Here is a 23,899-nt window from a genome sequence, read left to right as displayed (position 1 = left end):
CGATGGGCCAGATTTTGTAGGTCGCGCTGATTAATCAGAACCTTGAAGTCGTGCAATAGTCCAAGTGCAACTAAGCTTCTGACTGCGGTTTCGAACTTCACTCTAGTGCTGTACATGTGAAGATGGCGATGCTGGATGCTGAAGTTGAGTCGGCAAGAAAGAAACAAATCAAAGGGAGGGTTGGGCGTTAAAGCGTTTTAAGGGCATTTTGGGAAGGATAGTATGATTCCGAATGGAGTCTTTCACCTGGAGTGGGATAACCACCTCCAAGTAATCCAATTCCTCCTAAATTTAGAATTGAATTCCTCTTTTTGAATGGACCCCACCATGTTCTCATTCTCATAAGAATTAGTAAACACTAGAATCCTTTCAATTGGGGAATGATTCTCTGTCATTTCACCTCATACCCAATGCGTAAACACGCCATAAGTGCTGAACTAAATGACCTCCTTTGGGTCTAAGATTTGTTTTAAAAAAATTGCTTCTTCCTCCGCCTGAGCAATCTAGGTGGCAAAATGGGCTTCGCTGAAGGGATTTTACGGTGGTAGGATGGGCAACTTTCCCACCCTTGTCATAATGTGCGTCCGACCATGAGAAGAGCAGGTGAATTGAGATCAGTAATTGCAGCTAGAAAGTCCACTCGTCACTACCTGCTCCATTAATTTGCATCACAATTGCTTAAGTCAAATGTTGCATTCCCCACCATATTTTCCCTCATTTTGAATTTCAAATGGCTTTTCGTACTTTGTTTTATCCAAATAGCATATTTCATAGGTCAGGCTGGCGTGTAAAAGCTTAGCGTCTGAGCATCTAAGTGAGGCCTAGACGGTTTTTTTTTTAATTTTACCGGGGACCTAATTGATTCAACTTTTAATGCTTTAGTCAGTAACTAATGTTTAGATCATAGCTACAAGTTCTTTTCTTGCATACATTGTTCGAGCAAAAGTCTTATTTCCATAGAGAGGCTTGGATGACGTTAAAGCTTTTAGGGTGCGTTTGTTTGCACTCACTAACTTTCACTAGATTGGACTGGACTAAGGGGTAGTCTAGTCCTGTGTTTGATACAAACTAGGACAAGCTTTAATGAGACTCGTCCCGACTAAATGGGACTAGGCACTTCGCTAAAGGCTCTTAGCGAAACCCCCCAAAATCTGCTGTACTGCTAAGCCAACTCTTCCCTGCTTCGTCCCTCCTCGCTTCGCCCCTCCCATCTACTTGTCCCTCACAAGATTCGGAACCCAGGTCCAATATATAAACTATGCCCCTGCTTCGCCCCTTTCATCTACCATTTCCAAATCCAGATCCTGCAAAATTCGAAGCAAAATAGGCAAAAAATTCTGCAATATTTCCACTTTCAAAACCAGATCAAAATCCAAAATTCTAAACAAAAAAGCCAAATTTTTTTTTTTTTACAAAAATCTTTGTGCGTCTGAAACGCACAGCAATCACTCTAATCACACTGCACCTAGTCCAGACTCCCTGATTGCAGACCTTCACCATTGACGCCGGAGAAGCAGACCCATGAATACCCAGATGACTTAGACTCTGATTTGGGTTTTGATTCGCCAATTGCTTCCCAGAAAAATTAGGAAGAAAAGAGGAAGATGAACGGAAAGAAATACGAAGAAAAAGATGGAGATGAAGCGAGTGATGGACGAATAAAAATTTGGAAGAATCAGAGGGAGAGGGACGGAGCAAAATAAGGAAGAAAATGGGGGATTAGTGGAAAAGAATTGGGAGTAAAGATGGGAGGTTTCTATAATGAAAAAGCCAGACAGTAGTAAGAATAAAATAATACTAAATATGTATTAAATAATATAAAATATTAATAAATATGAATTAAATAATGTGATATTAGAATTTGTTATTATCCAGCTTTTTAGTCCGACACTGCACCAAACGCTTTACTAAGTTAGTCCAGCTTAATCTAGTCTAAGCCAGTCCTGGTTAGTCCCTAAAGCTAATCCAGTCCGAGATAGTCTGGTACAACAAACGCACCCTTAGTTCTTTGATTTGAATAATTCCGTGTATTTTTTTAAACAAGTGTGCATGCAATATATATACAGCATCTTTATGCAAAGGGATCCCTATTTCTTTTTTTCTTTTTTCATAAAATGAGGATTAGGTGTGGGGCCCACTCCACATCGAATTTTAACGATCCGAACCGTCTAAATTATAAGTCTTGATCGCAAAAATTCAATTCAATCTGAAACTATTTGCCTATTTAATTATCAAGATAAAATTTCATTGGTTCTTATATAAAAAAGTATTCGTTAATTTTTTTGAACCTAATTTGATGTTTAAAATATTTTCGATTTGACTAATATTTTGCAAGAATGATCTATAAGGTACAGTTTGAAAAATAAACGGTTCAGATCAGTAAACTACGATGTGGTGTAGGTTCCGCAACTAATCCCTATTTTTATAAAAAAAATATATATATATATATATATTTTTTATAAAAATAGGGATTAGTTGTGGAGTCCGCACCACATCAAACTTTAACGATCTAAACCGTCTATTTTTTAAGTTGCACCTCATAGATCATCCTTACAAAGTATTAGCCAAATCGGAAATGTTTAAGACATCTAATTGAGTTCAAAAAACAAAAACAAGTGAATCTTTTAAAGTCCAATCCAATCTTGTAACAAACAACGAACATGATTTAAGTTCAACCTATTCTCATCTAATTGAGTTGAAATAACGAACATGATTTAACTAATCCCTATTTTTATAATATATATATATATATATATATATATGGGGATCCCCATTTTTTTTTATAAAAATAGGGATTAGTTGTGGAGTCCACACCACATCAAACTTTAACGATCTAAACTGTCTATTTTTTAAGTTGCACCTCATAGATCATCCTTACAAAGTATTAGCCAAATCGGAAATGTTTAAGACATCTAATTGAGTACAAAAAACAAAAACAAATGAATCTTTTAAAGTCCAATCCAGTCTTGTAACAAACAAACATGATTTAAGTTCAACCTATTCTCATCTAGCTTAGTGTTGCACCAAATAATGGACTAAGATTCAAAGCCTAGTCAATCCATGCCAATCAATCCTACCCTTAAGGCACAATTTCATCCAACCCACCAATCAAGCCTAAACACGATATTTACAAATTGTGTAATGATATAGGTTGAATTTGATCATCGAAAGCCATAATTAAGAAGGGGGTGTTTAGGTGATTCAAGAAAATAACGCAAGGATAGTTTCTCCCTTCGTACTTCTTGAGTAAGTAAACAATGGGTTCATCCGAAATGTGAATGCCTCTCATTTTCAACATTCTCATATTATTATGAAAACACGCCTTTAAGTAAAATGTTATATATTGTATAAATATATGCTGACACACCCAGACCAAAGTCAAGGCATGTTGGCCGTCACGTGAGGGTGACGTAGCCATGTGCACAGTGCGAAGGCAATAAGGATAAGAAATATACGAATAAATAAAAGCCGAAAGCTACTAATGAACAAGAAGTGTTAGGAGTGAGATATAAGTGTAAATACTCCTAATCAGAGCATAGAAAGTATAGGTGCAGTCAAGTATGACAAGTACTAGTTATACAGTACCAGAAGATGTCCTACAAATATTTTATTCTGTCAGAACCGCCAAGATCCTCGTACGCCACCAACAGCAAGTCTACCTAAAACCTGGAATAGCGCAAAACAGAAAATGTGAGTGGGCAAAAACAAAGCTTTTCAAAACCATTTCATTTATCAAATGTTCTAACCCCTCGCCGTAAAACATGTATAATTTTCCCATAAATAGAATATAAACATATGCATAATATATATATATATATATATATATATATATATATATCAATTCAAATCATGCTTCACATAACCATATTCATAAGTATGCCATGCCAAAACATAAAATAGAATAAGTAACTCAGGTGAGAATAAATTCATGGAAAATAACATATTAGCTGGAACCCCTGCATAAGTCTGTACAGCTGAATTCATAGCTCATTAGTCAATCTAGTCAGAGTCACTACAATGACTTATACGGCACTACACTGCACACAAGTCGGAACCACTAAAAGGGTATGTACGACAAGACTGGGTGTAATATAATTATGCTCAATACTACGCTCTCATGATAGCTAGGCGATAAATCGCTAGTCACCTACGAGTCAGAACCACTTATAGTGGTCTATACGACAAGATTGTTCACCTAAATTGGATCCAATATGAGCATATGGTGGGCGAGGTGACATTATATACAGGTTTGTGTCATATCTCTGGCTAATCACTAACATCGGGGTGCAGGTTTATGAGCTCAATGTTTCTCAATTAATCACAACCATTCAATACACATTCACAATTCATAAACTCACCTGAAACTTACCTGAGCGCCCACAACACTAAATCACATTTATGCACACAATTCTAACTCATGGTTTAAGCATAAATCAATAGGCATGGCATTTTCAAAGCATAACTCATTTAAATGCATTTTCTAGGAAAATATCAAGCATATACGTATATACTTAAAACCAAAAGCCCACTTACTGGTATGTCGAATGGTCGTAGCCCCCGAGTCGCCCTTGACTGCGCTCATCCTCGGGATAAGTCTCCCCTATATGCGAAACAACTATAAAAACGTTAATTTAAAGCATATAACCAATACTAGCTAATAACTTTTCATACATTGCTCAAATGGGATGTTTGAATATACCAACGTGATCTACACAACCTCACAAACATCCCCATATTTTTAGAAAATTTTTCCGACGTCCCACGCACCGGCAAAGGTACGGCAACACGTGCAGGGAGGCCTAACGGAATTCTAACTGCCATTAGGAATATTCCGTCAAAATAAATGAATATTCCGTCCAAATTACCTGACGCCGTTACCCTCCGTTAGGAATATTCCGTCAACTTGACGGAATATTCCGTCAACTTGACGGAATATTCTCCTTTCTTCTCTGACAGATCCCCGGTCGCTTTCGTCGGAAACTGGACAAAACTTCAAATCGTCATATCTTCTTCAATTCTCAACTAAATTTCATGAAAGTTTCGCCAAAATGAAGCTCTAAACATGAAGAACACAACTTTACCAATTTTAAGCTCCAAAAATCACGGAATCTCGTCGAAGAAATCTCGAAATTCTGGTTACCTCTGCAACTCGTTGAAACTGGGCTTCCCGACGTCCAATTCACTTTGTTTTTCTTCTCCGAGCTTTGTGGAGAAGTCCTAAAGCTTCTAGAAGCTCAAAAACCACTGAAACCTTCACATTCACGTGTGCATGAACAGTGCATCAAATCGGAGGTTCTTGGTTCTCACGATCTTGACGTCCTCGCGACCAACTAAGGGTACCAATGTGATCCTGGGGTTACAAGGAACACAAAACTAACCTTCAAGTCTTCGATCTGCGAATGGTTGAAGGGTTTGAGGGTTGTCCGTACAAGGTGTACGGAAATGGATGAAATCCGAGAGAAGAGAGAGAAAGGTCAACAGGTGAGTGAGAGAGAGAGAGAGAGTGAGTGTGTGGTCCAAATTAGGTCACCAACCAAACAATTAAAACTTTAAAGTTTGATTGGGTCCAAAACCTTAGCCCATTTACACACACCACCACCAACCGAACAAGGGCAATTTCATCAATTCACGTTATCGATAACTTTAATTCGGGACGGGCTGTGACAAATGCAGTATTATATTTAATGTTACATAATTATATTGAGATACATAAATTACAAAATAAAATGACATATAAATTATAATACATTAGAACATAATGAAAACATGGGAAACAATCATATATGTGTGTTCATTTAAGTATTCAACAAACCTAATACAATTTATTGAAAAAAATAAAATGAAAAATGAAAGTTATCTATTATATGTCTAAGTGAGAGTCGCTACTTTGCAGGGTTGGGCGAGCGCCTAGGTGGTATGGGCGTCATTCATTAATTTTCAAAGGGTAAATTACATAGTAGCCCCTCAGGTTTGAGCTCTATTGCAATCTCATACAACATCTTTAAAACATTTCACTTTCATACCTCAAGTACTATTTTATTTCAATTTCATACAACCGTTAGATTTTCCATCCATGGATCTGTTAAATGCTGACGTGGCTGCCACATATATGACACGTGGCTGCCAAATGTTTGCCACGTGGCAAATAAAATAATTTTTTAATTTTTTTTTAAAAACCTGAAATTGGAAGAAAAAAAAAAGTCTGAACCCAGAAGAAGAAGAAAGAGAAAGAGAAGAAGAAGAAGAAAGAGAAAGAGAAGAAGAAGAAGAAGGAGGAGGGAGGAGAAAGAAGAAGAAGAAGAAGAAAAAAAAAAGAAAAAAAGAAAGGGGTCCGAACCCAGAAGGAGGAGGAGGAGGAAGAAGAAGAAGAAAAAAAAAAAAAAAAAAAAAGGACCGAACCCAGAAGAAGAAAGAGGAAGAAGAAGAAGAGAAGAAGAAAGAGGAGGAGGAGGGAGGAGAAGAAGAAGAAAAAAAAAAAAAAAAGGTCCGAACCCAGAAGAAGAATGAGGAAGAAGAAGGAGGAAGAAGAAGAAGAGAAGAAGAAAGAGGAGAAGAAGAAGAAGAAGAAGAAGAAGAAGAAGAAGAAGAAGAAGAAGAAGAAGAAGAAGAAGAAGAAGAAGAAGAAGAAGAAGAAGAAGAAGAAGAAGAAGAAGAAGAAGAAGAAGAAGAAGAAGAAGAAGAAGAAGAAGAAGAAGAAGAAGAAGAAGAAGAAGAAGAAGAAGAAGAAAAAAAAAAGTGACAAATATGTTTTTTTTTTTTAAATTTAAAAAATTATTTTATTTGCCACGTGGCAGACATTTGGCAGCCACGTGTCATATATGTGGCAGCCACGTCAGCATTTAACAGATCCATGGATGGAAAATCTAACGGTTGTACGAAATTGAAATAAAATAGTACTTGAGGTATGAAAGTGAAATGTTTTAAAGATGTTGTATGATATTGCAATAGAGCTCAAACCTGAGGGGCTACTATGTAATTTACCCATTTTCAAATGTCTAATAATTAAATAGAGTGGTGACTAGCCAACTACTTGGGTAGGATCTAAGCGTTGTTGGGCCAAATTTTTTAGAAGAATGTTTAAAAGCGATCAAAGCATTCTACGTGAGGTTCAAAATTGGGTGCATCCGCCACTTAGTACTATGGTTTAGTAGCATTCGTTTTCACTTGTAAGTGAGAGATCTTAGATTCGATTATCGCCAAAGTCGAAATTGAACCACATTATAACTCATTATGCGGCTAGTGTCCATTTTATTTTTTTACGCAAAATATATATAGTCGTGATTTTTAATAGAAATTTTGTATATAAATAGTATGCACCCAATATTTTTTTTTTAACAAATGATATTATTTATACTAAATTGAACCACACTATATGTATTTTACGTAAAAAAAATAAAATGGACACTAGCCGCACGATCTGCGTGAACGGCTGCGATTAACAGTTTCGGAGAGGTTCTAGAGTGAAGGATCCGGAGAAGATCCTGACCTCACGTTACATTGCGTTTTTTTTTTTTCTCTGGAATCCCTCTGGAAGAGTTCTGCTTCCTCTGCGCAAATCCATCAACCAACCAAATACCAATAAAACAACAAATACCAAATTCTGAAGAATAAGAAATTACAAGCCCTAATTTGTACGGAGAGGAGAATACAGAGTGATCGATTTGGTATTAATTAGCTATGGTATGCTCCATTTCCCCTTTCTCTTCTTTCTAATTTCATGGTTTTTGCGTTAATTTTCCGTTTGGTTGCCGAGAAAAACTGGGCAATAGGGAAGAAAAGGGGGAGGAGATTTAAGCTTATGTTTATTCACATCGACGTCTTGTATGTTTGTATTTAATCTTTTAACTAGCTCATGGGTGGCAGCATTGGAAGGCTGTATTTTTTTTTTTTTTTTGGGGGGTAAAATGGAAAAGCTCAAATTTTGATCGTTCTCTAACTGTGAAAGTTTGAATTAAATAATATATAGCGGAAGCAAATGATTTTTGAAATTGGGTGGGTGTCTTTTTGGTTGTGAGAATTTTCAAATTTTGGAAATGATTGCATTTGATTTGCGAAATGTTGACAACCTGTGGTGTTTATGTGCTTTTAATTTGACATCAAAAATTGGTATATGTTTTGTTATCCACTTGTAAGATATTGCTGTACTTTCGAATATTTATCCGACAAATTAGTCATTAGAAGAAATGATTGAATGTTCTTATTGTGTGCATGCCTTCAAAGGTTATAAGATTTGAAGTTCTATGATTTTCAATTTCATTTCCCGTATTTTGTTACTGGTCGATTTGCTGAACGTAATTGATCTCTATTTTCTACTTTATGTACACAAGTGAATTCAGTACCTATGTCTGTTATAGACCCGTTTGCAGAATTCATGTATACGGTGTTTCAGGACGAAGTTTGATGTATGCAAATATGTAGGTTATTTTCTTCCTTGAAAGATGTCAAGCTTCAAATATAAGGAAAAATAATTCTTCTTATTTCCAGGCCATGTTGAAGTGGTACTGGCTTTACTTCTTTTGCAATGGTTCCAATTATAAACATTTGATTTCTAAGTGAAATCCCATTAGAAATTTCCCATAATTTGGAAAGACCTTGGCAGATGCTGACAGCGAATTATTTGTCTGAATGCACTTGAGTATTTTGAATATCATTATTCATTCTTAAGATTTTTAGCCAGGTTACCAGTCTAAGATGTATTGGTTAAAGGGTAAGTTACAAAAGAAATTACAATGTAGTAAAAGGTTGTTGGGTTGTGGTCTTCCCAGAACTATTTATTAATAACAAGTCATGAGTTAAAACTTGCAATAAGGAAATCCATTAGTGAATCAAGATTATGCCTTTTTGAAATATTTGGTTGTGGTATGCTTTTTATTTTGTTTGAAATTCATTACCTACCCAAATTATGATTTTCTTTGATTGTTGAGAAGTGTTTGTTTTTTGAGGGGAAAAAGGGACCCAAAACCTTGTGGATGAGCTGTATGGTGTTTATTAGTAGTATAAATGGAGTGAAAAAAAGGGATTCTTGAAAACACTAGGGGGTGGAAGTGAAGGGGCTGTGCTTTGTGTGTTTCACTGACCTCAGAGTTTTGAGTATACCATTTTTCCTCATTCATGCAGATTGGAAGATACTGATATTTTAAACTCTTTTTTTGTTAGCCTAGCTGTTTGAATTTTAGTGAGGTTTTTTGTGGTTTTTGGTTATGCATCCCAGTGGAAAACTTGTTCACTATTTCATGTAGTATGTGCGGTTGATTTTCAGAAGTTTGAAAAAATCTGTATTCTCATTATGGAAAAAAAGAAGTTTATTTTATGTGGATGCCATCTAAAGCCCATTTTGGTTAATTTACTTGATAAGCTTCCGAGAAAAAATAGTTTCATAGATGAGCATGGGTAAGGTGAAAATGTCACCGGTTCCTTTTATACTTACTTTATTTTTTCATAAGTATTTTGAAGAGTGTTTAGTGACGTGATAGAAATAGATGAAATAAAAAGTTCAGTTATACATCGGAAGATAGAGTTAAGCATAACAGATTGATTTCATTTTATTGTGTTCATCAAGTTTAGTGTGTGCATGCTTGAATGTACACCTCTGTGTGTGTGCATGTGCGTGTGTCATTAGATTTTCTTGCTTATCCCATTTGCCTCATACATTTCTGCAGGCTGCATTAGATTTTCTTGCTTATCCCGTTTGCCTCATACATTTGTGCAGGCTGCAAAGATTCTTGCTAACTTAATTGTGATGGGAACTGGTATAGTGGCAAGGGCTCTAGTTCAAGCATATCGTCAGGCACTTACAAGTAAGTCTTCTTTGGTCTTGAGGTCTCTACGCATGGCTTGCAGTTCTAGCATAGTGCTTTTTTCCTTGCAATAATAAGTGGCTGCTTTGGTAGTTGATCCTTTTATAATTCTTTAATACTGGTTTGGTAGGTTAGTTTTGAGGAGGGGCCTGGCTCATGTAATCATGTTTGTTTAAAGTTCTGGCTCATCTAACAATGTGGTTCCAAAATAGTTAAATTTATATTTGGGATTTTTACAAATTTAGTATATATCAGGTTACGACGACCTAGTATATATCAGGTTGTCTAGTAATCCTATACCCCAAGTAGATGAAATGCTTTCTGATTTATCAGGAATTTGATTATGTTGTCCCACTTAGACCTGGTACTACTATTAACTTCTAAACCAATGCTCTAACCCTTCCATGTCTAGCAAGCCACTTCATCTTCGTATCTCCATGTCTTTAAGATGCAGTAAAGACAGGCAATTAGCCAACCTGTCATTCACATTTAGTCTCATTTATCTGCCCGTGCTTGCTAGTGCTGTCCTCGGCACATTCTGTAATTTTTTTTACGTACTTACCTCTGTTTTTAATAACCAGTGCTTTGCATAGAAATTAGAATATACAACCCAGTTCTTCTTTAAATCATTTATTTCATTGAATCACTGAAGAAGAGATGTGCAATTTCTAAGACTTAAATTTGATTGGCCATCTTCCCAAGAAAAAGGTTAACAAAATCTGTACCTCATAAAACAATAAACTCTACTAATACAGCACTTGTCAAATTTTTGTTCTAGTTGAGCATGAGATAATGATAGGAGGAAGGTGAAATGGGGGGACTAACCTATATTAGTGGAAGATATACACCTTATCTAAGTGGAGGTTTTGTGTTATTGATTATAAACTATGTTTAGGATATACTTTTTAAGTTCAATATCCGTTGGTTGCAAAGTTTACGGCGAGGTACGGGAGAAATGGAGGGTAAACTTTTGTAAGGGTTTGCTGGAACTTCAAATAAAATCCTCTTTCAAGATTGACCTCCATCCCTAAGGAGAAATAAGGTTCAGCTCAAATAAGCACTTGGCCAAGGAAATTGTACTTGTATAACAGAGGATAGTGATTAGTGAAGTATTACAATGATGTATTCGAGTGCTATATTTTTTTTATATCAGTTTACTGCCCCTTCGTTCTGTCCGTTTACTGTCGTAGCCTGGGCTAAAGTGTTGTTGTGCACATAATTAAGTAGAACATAGTTTCTGGAGATTATCTATTTGTCACAGTTAGATCTGATTGGTTGATATTCTTACCCCCCCCCCCCCCCCCATATATATTTTACCAACTTTAGATGTCTAGACAGGCTCTTGTCTAATCATCTGCGGTATTTTGCAGATGCCTCAAAGACTGGTGTTGCCCAAGAAACATTACAGAACGCTGTCCGTAGAAGTAGCAAGGTCATGACAGAGCAGGAAGCTAGGCAGATTCTTAATGTCTCAGAGACGACCACTTGGGAGGAAGTTCTGAAGGTAAATATTCAAACATTTTCATCTTTGGTTACCCTCTCTGGCCTTGTATATTCGTTGTGAATGGCGTTTCTAAAACATGTTTCGTAAACCCAAGCAGAGGTACGACACTCTATTTGAAAACAATGCGAAGAACGGGACCTTCTACCTTCAGTCAAAAGTTCACAGGGCGAAGGAATGTTTAGAGGCTGCATATCGAGACAAAGGCCAGAGTACGGGTACCCCTAGTTGAGAGGAGTATGGTTTATTTTAACTGTATAATTAGTGTTCTTGCGGTCTGTCCGCTGGCTTGAAACCGAATAATTGAAATTATATTACGAGTCTACGACACATAAACACGTGCGTTTCTTCGAAATGCCAGAGTTTGTTGAAGTTGTTGTGTTCACATCACATCTGAATTATAATGTTTGATCAAATAATCAAATAATTAGTGGTTGTGATTTGCAAAGTGGTCTTAAACGGAGGGCTGAAGCCTTGAAGGAAGAAGCCATCAAGCTTTTCGTTTCATCGTGCCGTTGGCCAAGCTGTAGTTGAGGGTTCCTGTTTGTTGGATAATAATAAAGCAATTTTTTGGCTACTTTGATTGAGAAAAAGATGGAAAAAGCACATTTTAAATTGATTAGTTGTGGAATATGAATATGAAGAGCACCATCAAATTAAGTATTTTTTATTTAGGTATGACCTTTGATTCTCTATAAAATAATGCAAATTTCGTCCCAACTTGGGCCGGTTTATATGGAAAGACATCCTCTCCGGATCTCTTCCATCAAAACCCATGGATCAAGTTATTCGGGCTCATGAAATTTGATCAAACGGTTAAAAACAAAGGCTTATTTTAAAAGTTATAATAATTTTAGTCGTTAGATCAAATTCCAAGGGTCCGGATCACTTGATCCGAGGCTTTGGTGAAAGAGATCCGGAGTAGGAATCAAACTTTCTACTTTAATAAGTTATAATTTTTCTGAATCCCGTCTTAAGGAAACTTGCCTTCGCATGGCAATAATTGTTATTAAGTTTGAAAATTTGTGATGTTGGAAATCAAAGTTCAAGCGAAGTGAAATATTTATCTACAGTTGTTTGGGTATTGTTATTTTTTAAAGTTGATGCGGGTACATAATACCTTGTCAATATGAATACTTTCTTGTTGAGGCCAAAATGTTTCAAGCTTTTCAAGCATGTTTACTGCTTGGCCTAAAACTTTTGGTATGCTTTTGATTAAGGTGTCACTCTTCCTTCAATGTTACATTTTGGAAATTGACATGCTCCACTACTAATACAATTCTTTGTCCATACGACTTTCATGAAGGATAAAAATATAAAACAATAATATTTTTTAGCTACAACTTTATTAAGTAATAACTTTCTTATAGTATTAAAATTGCTTAGGTGCCACACTGACTATATAGAGATTTTACTATATTTGTTCAATCTAAGAGATAGAAAAATGGGCCTTACATAAAGAGGGGGTGTGCAGAAGGTGAAAAGACGTGCAAAAATTGGATAGTTAGGCGTTTAAAAGGGGTGTAGCTTCAATACTATGTAACACTCTTAATGTTGCAGGTGCTTTAGCCATGAAAATTGATAGGGAGACCACATTTGTGTATCATCTCATGTGACAAGTGTTGTGTACATATCATGTCTTTGATTAGATATTCATTGTATGCATCATGTGTCACATACGATATTACACAAATAGTATAAATATGTGGTCTTCCTAACATTACTCTTCAGCCATAGATCTTTTCTTTTTAATTCCAGCCATTTATTTCTATACCACTCAATGCTATTGTACCATTGAAGAAAAATTAGTATAATAAAAAGAAGCAAACTTTTGAGGTTCGAGAATTTTTCTTTCCATCTAAAAGAAAACTACGAACTTCTTCTTTAAAATTCTTGAAAAAAAATAAAAATTCAAAATCAATGTTTATATTGGAAATACTTTCAAGATTTGACTACAATACTTATATGAATTAAATACGATCACCATCTCAACGGTTAAATAGTATAAGTATTGTAGTCAGTCCCATAATTTTGACGCGTCTCATGATAAAAACAAAAACATGAACTCTCTATAGGATAGGATAGTTGGGAATGTTTCTAGAAACTCTGTTTTACTATTCCATTTTGGCAAATATGGAAACCGCGTTAACCGTATCGCTTTTGCGCGACTGGAAAAACTTCAGTGTGACCTGTTGCTGTTACAGCTCTCTCGATTTTTTTTAAAATTTTTTTTATATATTTGTTTCGTCGGTGTTCCGAGAAATAAAAGGAGGCTTGACTATTTTTTTGGTTTTTCTTTTTGGTCGCCTTTCAGGTTAACATGGACATTGGTAAAGTTACTAAAGTGTATTACAAAGAGGCTTTTATGAATTCGTTTCGAAATATTTTTAAAATAGTTGAAAACGTTTGTATTTTTTGAACAAATTTATAGTAAAATGTAAGTAAATTATGGAATAACACTTGATGTTTTTGGGAAGAAGCACATAACTGGTGCTTCTTACAAAAAGCAATTTGAACCCAATAATGTTTTTTCTGAAAGCATTTTTAATCATTTTAAAAGTATTTTCAAACGAGCTTTATGTTTATATTATGGGAGTTGCTTCAGCATCTCAAATAAATAATACAATAAAGAAAATAAAGTGTCTTTTATTGTGCTTCTTCTAGTAAACACTTTGAACCCAAATTTTTTTAATCTAAAAACGCTTTTAGACGAGCTTTATGTTTATATTATGCCAGTTGCTTTAGCATCTTAAATGAATTAAACACTAAAGAAAAATAAAGTGTATTTTTATTCATCATGGAACTCCTTTGCCATCATTGCTTTGTTAAGAAACTCCAAAAATTGTTATTTGCTACAAAGGGGATGATGAGCATTGAGGCATGGAGATAAGAGAATCTCTATGTATATAAGCAAAACCAAGTACTTAACAATGTGGCATGTTTATTTGCTCCAAAAATTGTTTATGTGGCATGTTTATTTCTCTTATTCAAACGAAAAAGATCAAGATTTATTTTTTTTCAACCTACCATAACAATTTAACTCCTATAAAATGAGAATCAAACTTGATATGACAACAAAATTGGTTGAATTGTCCACCTACACCTACCACCCAAAACACCTCTCGCTATGTTTTTGGTAAGAAAGGGACCCATTTTTCAATGTTATTACGTTATTGCGACTCCAAATGAAAGAAAAAGTATTAAACTCTTAAAAAAAAACATAAAGAAGAAGAAAACTATAACACACCAATAAAAAATCTTTTAGTCACAATTAAGATTTAAGAAAAAAAGTTAGACAGAGAGAAAATAAAAATAATTAACTGTAAGTGGTTGATTGTTGCGGTGGACAAAACTTTTTTTTTAACAGTGAGTGATTGATTGTTACGGTGGATTAAACTCTTTTTATATATTGTATTTCGAAATTCAAATTATTTCTCGTTTATAGTTAAATTTAAAATAAAAAATATGAAATTGTTATTGGCACATTAAAATTTTATTTTGCACTATTTACAAGTGTTAGATTTAGTTCTAAAATTATCACTTCAGAGAAAATTAGGTCATTGAATTATTATTTTTTTTTTTAAAATCAGTCCTCAAACTAATAAAATATGTCAATTACATCCCTAATATTAGATTCAAAGTTATTCTATTCAATTTTTCATCAATTTAAATCACATAACTTGCATGTGATATATTTTAGAGAGTAAATTGGTAGTTTTTCATATTTTAAAGACTTATTTCATTCGAAAAAATAGTTTATAGAGATAACTTTGAAGAATAAATTAAACGTTAGATTCGTAATCTATATGCAACATTAAGGGCTTATAGGCAATAAAATAGTGACAATATCCTCTAAAAAGTGTCAGGTGAATTAAGTTGAGGAAAAATTAGATAAAATAACATTGAATATAATTTTAGGGATAAGATTAGCAGTTTATAATGAATTTATAAACTTATTTTACTGAGAAAATAATTCGGGACTTAATTTTCATTAAAATAATAATTCAAGGACTAAATCGGCAATTCACTCTTTCTAAATATAGAAGATTTTGAATGCAACCTGAGATTTTTGAAATTTCGACCCCTTTTCTTTATTATGGTTTTTTTATTGCAGTTTAAAATAGAAATATTGAGTAGTAATTAAAAAAATAAAAATAAAACAAATAATTTACACATCAAAAATAAAAATATAAAAAACCTAAAAACCAAAAGCCAAAGCCAAACACCTCCTCTCTCTTGGCTATATTCTTATTTTGTTCAAAGAGGAAGACAATCACCAGAAACAGCTCAGGGAATTCAGGAGCTCTTCTCTCTCTCTCTCTCTCTCTCTCTCTCTCTCTCTCTCTCTCCTCCTCCTCCTCCTCCTCCTCCTTCACCTCCCTCTGTCTTTACCAGATCCATTTCTCATTCTTTTTCACAATTTTTTGGGGGACCCAATAATCGCTTCAATTGGAACAGGTAGGTTTCATGTCATTTTAGATCTGGGTTTTCTTAAATTTATTCAATTTTCAGATCTAATTCATTTCCTTTCTGCGTGTTTGCTTTAATTCAGCTGTGCTTATTTGGACATTTGATTTCAAATTCTATTTTTTACCCAATTTATAATTTTTTATGGGTCAAATTATTATCTGGGTTTTTCGATACTCGATTCAATATGTTCATTCATTGTTTATATATGTATGTTCATTTGCAACACATAACATATGATTCAAATTTGCCAACAAGTTTTGAATTTTCATGAGATTTGGGTTTCAATTTTGATTGATCTGAGGCATTTTTGTATCATTTTTTATGATTTAATTTAATTTTAGATATTCTTTTTTTGGGAAGCAAAGATGTTGATTTGATCCTTGCCTTCTTTAAACGGTATTGATGCTTCTTGCAGGTCAAGGTTCCCTAACAGGCGATATTCGTTTGATTGGATCGTGGGTTTTGCTGCTGTTGTCGATTGCTATTGATTCGGAAATCGTGTTACGATGAAGAAAGTCTTTGATCAAACTGTTAGGGACTTGTAAGTCTTGAATTGTGTTCATCACTTTAAATTGTTTACTATGTTTTTCTCAATTTTGTAGTGCTTAGATAATGATCTTCCTATTACTTGTTACTTTAAGACTATTTTGAAGGGGAAAATGTGATCTTTTTTGGTACTTCTTTACAAATTCTGTATTTTTTTTGTGACCCGGTTGATAAAGAAAGTTCTTTTTACCGTATGGATTGTATCCAAAACCGCTAAACTGCCGTGGTTTATTGTGTTGTTGCAGAAAGAGAGAGGTGAACAAGAAGGTCCTGAAAGTTCCTGGAATAGAACAGAAGGTAGTTTTCTTCTTAGTCAGCTCTGCATGTATGTTTATAATTTTGTATGCAAAAGTAGGTTGGTTGATATTCATCAGTGGCTAGGCATAACTGCCTTGGGATGTACTCTCTCTCTCACCAACTCACACACGCCCTCTTCTTTTTAGGTTCTTGATGCTACTAGTAATGAGCCCTGGGGTCCTCATGGATCACTTCTTGCCGAAATTGCACAGGCAACCCGAAACTAGTAAGTTTGACAGTTTCTTTTTATGATTTCTTTGTATCACGATCTTCGAAAGATATTCATTTCTGAACAATTGTGCAGTCATGAATACCAAATGATAATGGCTGTCATTTGGAAGCGGTTAAGTGATACTGGAAAGAACTGGAGGCATGTTTACAAGGTTTGTCATCTAGTAACTTTCAGATACACATTGTTTAGGATTCTCTCTCTTTCTTTCTATCTCTGCGTCTGTCTCTCTGTCTCTCTCCCTCTGCCCTATCCTCTTCCATCTCCATATAGTTTATGAGTAAATCCTATTATTACCGTCACTGTATTTTTTTTAGGGGTGTGCTATCCACACACCTCATTTTACTTCTCACACACCCCTTGATAATTTCTGTCCGTTGATCTTCTTCAATTCATCCGATCTAACGGCCGAAAATTAAAAAGGTGTGTGAGAAGTAAAATGGGGTGTGTGGATATCACACCCCTTTTTTTATTTTTATCTTCACAATGCAGCTAGTAATATGGCGAGGTTTTGTTTACTTCTGTGTTGACATGTGGTTCATAATATATTTTGTGCTTCAAATCAGGCTTTAATTGTCTTGGAATACATGGTGGCAAATGGGTCAGAACGTGTCATCGATGATATTAAGGAGCATGCTTATCAAATATCGGTAATTTCCACCCTTTGTTTCCAAGATTCATATTAACTCTTTATTTATTCATTTTTTCTGAGAATAGCAAAGAACATGAAATAGTTGCTTCTTTTTGGTGCATTGGGAAGGGATGGAACCCTTGGCATATCATAATAATAACCCTTTTACTTACCACACACCACTTGGGCCAGCCCCATTGGATTAGCTACCAGACTTGTTTATCGAGCTAACTGAACCAGTACTTTTTCCTTGATACAGACATTGTCCAGTTTTCAATACATTGATTCCAGTGGAAGGGACCAGGGAAGTAATGTCAGAAAGAAGTCTCAAAGTCTTGTGGCTCTTGTCAATGATAAAGAAAGGATAATTGAGGTTAGACAGAAAGCAGCTGCTAACAGGGACAAGTAAGCATTCTCTCAGAAGGGGCTATGTTTTCATAACTATCTTTTACTTTTCTTGAATTCTTTTTTTTCTTATTTTAATTTTAGTATTTATATAAGCATCCCATGCCATTATGAACAGGAAAAGTTTCTCCACTTGAAAAAGTTATTCTTCCGAAGTCTTATATTGAAGTTTCTTTATTGCTTTACAGCATTAACTGTTATTTCAGTAGTGTCTGTAATACTTCAAAAGACTGTTAGTGTTTTGCCTTATTTCAGTAGTGGGTGTAAGAGAAAAAAGTCAAGATCTATATGTATAAGAAAAGTAAGAGTAGTGTTGTAGAACTATGCCCAGTTCATCCTCTACAGGAAATTATAATGAAAGAGGTTTCTGACTGATTTCTATATCCCAACAGGTTCCGTAATACAGCATCAACAGGTGGAATGTATAGGCCCGGTTCCCATTCAAGTACAGGAGGATATGGTGACAAATATGACGATGATCGTTACGAAGGCCGCTACGGAGGCAGGGATGAAGATAGGAATGGCTATGGGAGGGAAAGAGAATGGGGCAATAGGGATGATGATCGGTACAGTCGTGACGGAGATCGTTATGGTAGAGAATATGATGAACGCAACGGGAGAGAAGGTTACAGGGATGATGATTACCGAGGAAGAAGTCAAAGTGTTGATGATTACCCTCATGGCTCTAGAAGTAGAAGCTCTGATAGAGAGAGGGAGCGTTCAGTTGATGATGATGGTCAATATTCCTCTCGGTAATGGTTTTGTTCTGTTGATAATTTTGAATCATTACTAGTATGTGATTAAGAAGTATTTTGATTTTATTAGTGGCATGTATTCTGTTTAGGTTATTTTAGAGACTATTTTCAGGAAGTCAACTTAGTTATCTTCTTGAACATTGAGAAGGCAGATTTGTTATTTAACAATTTTATTCTCTTGTTTCTATGTTATTTAATTTATTCATTTTTGTGATGGTTTGACTGTAGAAAATATTACTGTTTAAAATATATGTTTTCTGCAGGAAGTACTAAAGATAACTTTTCCATCTTAATGCATTAAAAGTGGAAGTGCATATTTGTACATGCCAAAATTTTTTGGATGCTTTTACATTTTTTGTTTTATTTTAAAATTTTTTGTAATAGTTGAGGCTGCAGTTTGATGTCTTTATTGTTTACTTATTACTTAACCTAAATTGGAAACTTACTGTTTATTCTTTATGTGTCCTCATTGCAGTGGTAGTGGTGCTAAAGCTGATGACCAATCCCAGGATGGAAGGTAAATCTTCAGGGACATGTGCTTGAAATATATTCTTGTCTGTGTGGCTGTTGGACATGAATATAAGTGATTAAAGTTGGATAGGAATCAGTTGATACAATTAAGATCCTAATACTATCACTTGTACTGCATGCTGATCCCTTTGAAAATTTTATCGAATAAGAAGTAAATCACATAAAACATATAGTTTAAGGTTGAGAGGAACTTTATGTGTATGGAAGGATTTTTTTAGTATTGGGCCATTTTAAAGATCTTTATGTTCATAGCAATATATTGATTTTTTATGGGTATATGGATCTGTATATACATATGCCTCATATTGAAGAAATATTAAAGATTTCGGTAACAGAAACAAAGTAATGATGATAATATAGTAAATTTCAGGAATATGGTATTTTCATCAGAGCATTCCAGAAGACTGCCACTTCCCAATAACAATATTATTCATCTTTGGCAGGCTAAGTAGGAAATTTTCTGAACAAAACATTGGGGCTCCTCCTAGTTATGAGGAGGTTGTAAGTGAATCTCGAAGCCCTGTTCACAGCGAAAGGTATTAATTTGTATAAAGAATTTGATCACCCTTTATTTTGTTTTCCTATTTTAAGCATTAGCTAAATCATTTAATATTTCTTCTTGATTACAGGGGTGGTGAAACTCCAACAGCTTCTGCTCCTAGGGCTTCATCTCCACCTTCAAACAATAATCCAAGCCAAGCAACCAGTATTCATGTTACTTCTGCATCTAATCCAAGCCAAGCAACCAGTGTTCATGTTGCTTCTGCATCACCTGCAAAACAGGAAGTGGAGCCTTCAGATGAATTTGATCCACGTGGTTCTGTTTCAGGTTAGTAAGTCCTGTATGCATGTTTATGCTTTACTCCAGTACGAACTGCTGAAGAATGTGTTATCGTTGTGTTTATAATGATTATAACTCAAAATTTCTTTATTGTGAATTGTTTGTTGCAAATGTCAGGACGGGTGTATTTGAATGGCTGAGGGTCCCATTCAAATGACATGGGACATCTGCTACGAAACCCTACTCTTTTTTAGTTGACCAAAAAAAGATAGATTATCATTTCTTTTGCATGAATTTGCTACTTTCTTTTATCTTGATTGTTTGACTAGGGGGAAGCAATCAAGTTAACTTGTCTCGTTCCAATTTTCTGACTGCTTTTCTTGGAGCATCTTCAAAGCAGATGTCAAAATGTCCAAATAAGCAATAATGGTAAAAACAGACAGCAGCAATGTTTTCCAACTGAGAAGCCAAATCTGATGTGGCATGAGACATAGAATGGCATCTCTCCCCCTTGCTGCCAAATTTGACAGCAACTTCAAAAAAAAAAAAAACTATTAAATTATTAATTTTTTATTGGTTTAAAGTCTTGCCTTTTAATTTTTTTTCATTACCAATGAGCGGTAGGTCTCGGGTTCGAGACTTGGGAGCAGCCTCTCCATAAATGGGGGTAAGGCTAGCCGACATTCACCTCTCCCAGACCCTGCGTAAAGCAGGAGCCTTGTGCACTGGGTACGACCTTTTGACCAATGCAATGTTTGAATATTTTTATACTTTTTAATTCATTTTCTTTCATTACCAATACAAAGAAAATAAATATGAATTTTTATTTTTGTTTAAAGTTTGACATATCAGGTGGAGAGCAAAATTTTAAAAGATGTCAAAGTGCCACATAAGCTGTCAAATTTAAATTTTATGTTTAGAATTTGAAATCTCCTTTGGAGATGGTCTTATTGTTTTCTGACAACAGTACATCTTTCCTACTAAGCTATTAGTGAGTGTTTATTTGTGTTTCTTAGGTTTTAGAAGTTGGGAAGATTTTTGTTATTTTGTGAATCCTCTTCTCTTCTCTTTTACTTTCCTGTTCAGTGTTTCATGCCACGGTCAACTCTCTTAGAATGATAGGTGATGGTAGTTATGGAGATATTATGGTTATTAACTTAGACATGGTGATTGCAGTTGTGGTGGTAACATTGGGATTGTGGAATTATTGTTGACAGCCTCCTCTTAGTTTAATATTAAGTAGGGTTTTAGCATATTATTTATGAGCTAGTATGTCTGGGGTGCGATTTGTACTGGTTGTCTATAACATCCTAATACTGTTGAGTGGAAGGCAGTTTAGATTTCTATGTACACCCTGTTGATACAGAGAACAAAAATCTCGTGTAACAGCGTAGTGTTTTTATGTTAGTTTATGCTCCTGAGTATAAAATTCTTATATGTTATCCCTGAAAAAAAGATCATTTACTATCTCGGTACCCTTTTGCAAGCAGGTTGTTTCTATACAGTTGTTCTTTGGCCTTTCAGGGACTAGCTGCAAGATTTTAGTTGCATTTATGTTTGTGATTGAAATGCAGCACTATGAGAAACTCACATTGTCTTTCCCTTAACAGCTACCCCAGCTCCCCAAGCTGCCCCAGCTGCCCCAGCTGTCCAAGCAGCCCCGGTTATCTCAAACAATGTTGAGATGGACTTACTAGGTTCCCTGTCAGACTCATTCTCTTCAAATGCATTGGCCATTGTACCGACTACACCTTCTACTGCTACATTTGAAGTTGATCCCCATGCGAACTCTAGTTCTACAACCACATTTACGGCAACTCCGCCAGCATCTAATGTTATGAATCAGGTAGGCATTTTTTGTTATTAAAAGAGTTTCTCAAGTGACATCCTTCTTGGATTAAAAGTGTTCTCCTTCAATGCAGTCATTTGAAGATCCATTCGGTGACTCCCCCTTCAAAGCTCTCCCTTCCAGTGAGACGGTCCAACCTCAAACACACACTTCCACGTCCACAGACTCTTTCCCACCAACTGTGAACCAGAGTGCAGATACAGCTTCCAACTTTCCCTTTGGGGATTCATTTTCTGCTGCAAATTATTCGTCATCTGGTGTTTCCAGTGTTCAAACTCCAACAAACTCACAATTTACGTCTCAAGAACAGTCTACTGAAAACATGGATATTCTTGCTGATATTTTGCCACCTACTGGACCTTCACAGCAGTCCTTTTCAGGTCCAACAGGTCAACATCCACAGCCAAGTGCTAATATGTATGGGAATTTTCATGTGCAGCCAGGATCTGTAGTCCCTCATAATCAAACTGGATTTGCTGGACAATACAGCAGTGGGGGTTTTCCGTCACAGGGAGGGCCTACAGCTCCCATCACTTCACATGGGGCTCCTCAAACTCCAACAGGGCCTACTGCACAGTTTAACAATGGAAATTTCATTCCACAACAAGGTGGGTTTTCAGCTCCCAACAGCGGAAACTATTTTTCACAACAGGGAGGTTACATGGCTCCTCATGCTCATAATGGACCGGCTGCACAACTTAATGGTGGGAACTTCCATCCACAAGGGAACTTCCATCCTCAAGGTTCTGTCGGCCCAGTAGCTTCACAGGCCACTACTCAAATTCCACCTGGACCAGGTTTGCAACATAATAGTGATGTTCTGGGCAACCTTTTATCACAAAAAGGACCAAACACCTCAATGGGTTCCCAGCAACCGCTGTCATCATCAACAGGGGCACTTGCTATAGTTGCTCAACCACCTAAAGACAGCAAGTTTGAACCGAAGTCAGCAGTTTGGGCTGATACACTCAGCAGAGGCCTAGTTAATTTAAATATATCTGGAGGTGAGTGCTATGTCTCTTCTTCAACTTGTTAATTAACGGTCTATGTTTTTTTAGGGTTCTATAACGGCTTTTGTTTTGTTTTTTTCACGTGCAGCTAAAATTAATCCATTGAATGATATTGGAATTGATTTTGATTCCATTAATCGGAAGGAAAAGAGGATGGAGAAGCAGCCGGCAACTCCTGCAACATCTACTATTAACATGGGTAAAGCCATGGGATCTGGTTCTGGAATTGGCCGTGCAGGTGCAAGTGTTCTTAGGGCTCCACCAAACGCGATGATGGGTTCAGGTATGGGCGGGGGGATGGGTCCGGGCATGGGAATGGCTATGGGTATGGGTGGGGGTCCAGGTGGAGGTATGGGCATGGGTGGCTACGGTGGCACGAATCAACCCATGGGTATGGGGATGGGGATGAACATGGGAATGGGAATGAATATGGGCATGGGGATGCAAGCGCAAACCGGATTACCTCCTGGTTCAAACATGCCTCCCGGCTATAACCCCATGATGGGCGCAGGTGGTTATCCTCAGCAGCCATATGGCGGTGGCTACCGATGAAATTGATGAAAGTAAGTCGATACATATTTGATTTGAAACAAAAGTCGTGTAATTTTTATGTGGGGATGTGATGTATCTCTGTAACTCCGCATTTCGTATGGGTCACAAGAGAGTGTTCTCCTATATAGGTGCATTGCCTGGCTGGTTTGAGCAGCTGTTGTCTTGTTTGTGTAGTGTTGGGGATAACCCGTCTCAGGTTATCGTTTCGGTCCTTTTTTTATCGGAGATATATATTCTTTTTGCCAGATTGTGTAAACATTTATCGCGATGTTTGGCTACGAACACAAACGAATAAGTTTTGATTCATTCTACAACCTTCTCTTTTTGTATGCCGGTATGAGCAAAACAGGAGAGATGCGATTGACGACGTTGGAAGGGAAAAACGTACAACATCCGAAATGGTCGAACGAGAGTTCATGGGAACAATGAAACAACCTAGTACGAATCAATCTCTGTCAACTTGCTCAACGTTAGAAACTTCAAAAACAATGTCCTCCCTTTGGTCTCGGCGGTGCATCGAAGCCGGGATTGAGGTCTCTGTCACG

At 36.0% G+C, this 23,899-nt stretch overlaps 2 protein-coding genes and 1 long non-coding RNA gene across 3 annotated transcripts; 2 read left to right on the top strand and 1 right to left on the bottom strand.

Annotated features, from left to right (window-relative positions):
• Window positions 1–1,014: 1,014 nt before the first annotated feature.
• LOC114821840 (uncharacterized) lies at window positions 1,015–2,002 on the bottom strand. Its single transcript, XR_003769678.2, has 2 exons — window positions 1,466–2,002; window positions 1,015–1,304 (listed from the first exon to the last, which is right to left on the bottom strand). It is a non-coding gene; the product is annotated as an uncharacterized lncRNA (long non-coding RNA).
• Window positions 2,003–7,483: 5,481 nt separating this feature from the next.
• Window positions 7,484–11,746, top strand: LOC103449660 (mitochondrial import inner membrane translocase subunit PAM16 like 2). Its single transcript, XM_008389016.4, has 4 exons — window positions 7,484–7,680; window positions 9,710–9,797; window positions 11,168–11,301; window positions 11,399–11,746. Exons 1-4 carry the CDS (start codon window positions 7,678–7,680, stop codon window positions 11,528–11,530), a joined length of 357 nt encoding a protein of 118 aa, XP_008387238.1. The 5' UTR covers window positions 7,484–7,677; the 3' UTR covers window positions 11,531–11,746.
• A 3,752-nt stretch (window positions 11,747–15,498) lies between these two features.
• LOC103449751 (clathrin interactor EPSIN 2) lies at window positions 15,499–23,668 on the top strand. The gene is made up of 14 exons (XM_008389104.4): window positions 15,499–15,756; window positions 16,184–16,309; window positions 16,560–16,611; window positions 16,758–16,837; window positions 16,916–16,994; window positions 17,407–17,490; window positions 17,731–17,876; window positions 18,269–18,628; window positions 19,107–19,148; window positions 19,606–19,698; window positions 19,792–19,991; window positions 21,554–21,789; window positions 21,866–22,796; window positions 22,891–23,668. The coding sequence occupies exons 2-14, from the start codon at window positions 16,275–16,277 to the stop codon at window positions 23,352–23,354; spliced, it is 2,802 nt and encodes a 933-aa protein (XP_008387326.2). The 5' UTR covers window positions 15,499–15,756; window positions 16,184–16,274; the 3' UTR covers window positions 23,355–23,668.
• The last annotated feature ends 231 nt before the right edge of the window (window positions 23,669–23,899 follow it).

This window comes from Malus domestica, chromosome 04 (assembly GCF_042453785.1).
Source record: "Malus domestica chromosome 04, GDT2T_hap1".
NCBI lineage: Eukaryota > Viridiplantae > Streptophyta > Magnoliopsida > Rosales > Rosaceae > Malus > Malus domestica.
This window is presented reverse-complemented; position numbering and strand designations above follow the sequence as displayed.

What these genes read in the sequence shown, in the direction of transcription:
- LOC103449751 (XM_008389104.4), top strand. Translation starts at nt 16,275, where the DNA reads ATGAAGAAAGTCTTTGATCAAACTGTTAGGGACTT. An exon ending in AGCATGCTTATCAAATATCG is followed by an intron (nt 17,491 to 17,730) that starts GTAATTTCCACC and finishes TCCTTGATACAG; the next exon opens with ACATTGTCCAGTTTTCAATA. An exon ending in GACCAATCCCAGGATGGAAG is followed by an intron (nt 19,149 to 19,605) that starts GTAAATCTTCAG and finishes CATCTTTGGCAG; the next exon opens with GCTAAGTAGGAAATTTTCTG.
- LOC103449660 (XM_008389016.4), top strand. An exon ending in ATATCGTCAGGCACTTACAA is followed by an intron (nt 9,798 to 11,167) that starts GTAAGTCTTCTT and finishes GGTATTTTGCAG; the next exon opens with ATGCCTCAAAGACTGGTGTT. An exon ending in CTTGGGAGGAAGTTCTGAAG is followed by an intron (nt 11,302 to 11,398) that starts GTAAATATTCAA and finishes AAACCCAAGCAG; the next exon opens with AGGTACGACACTCTATTTGA.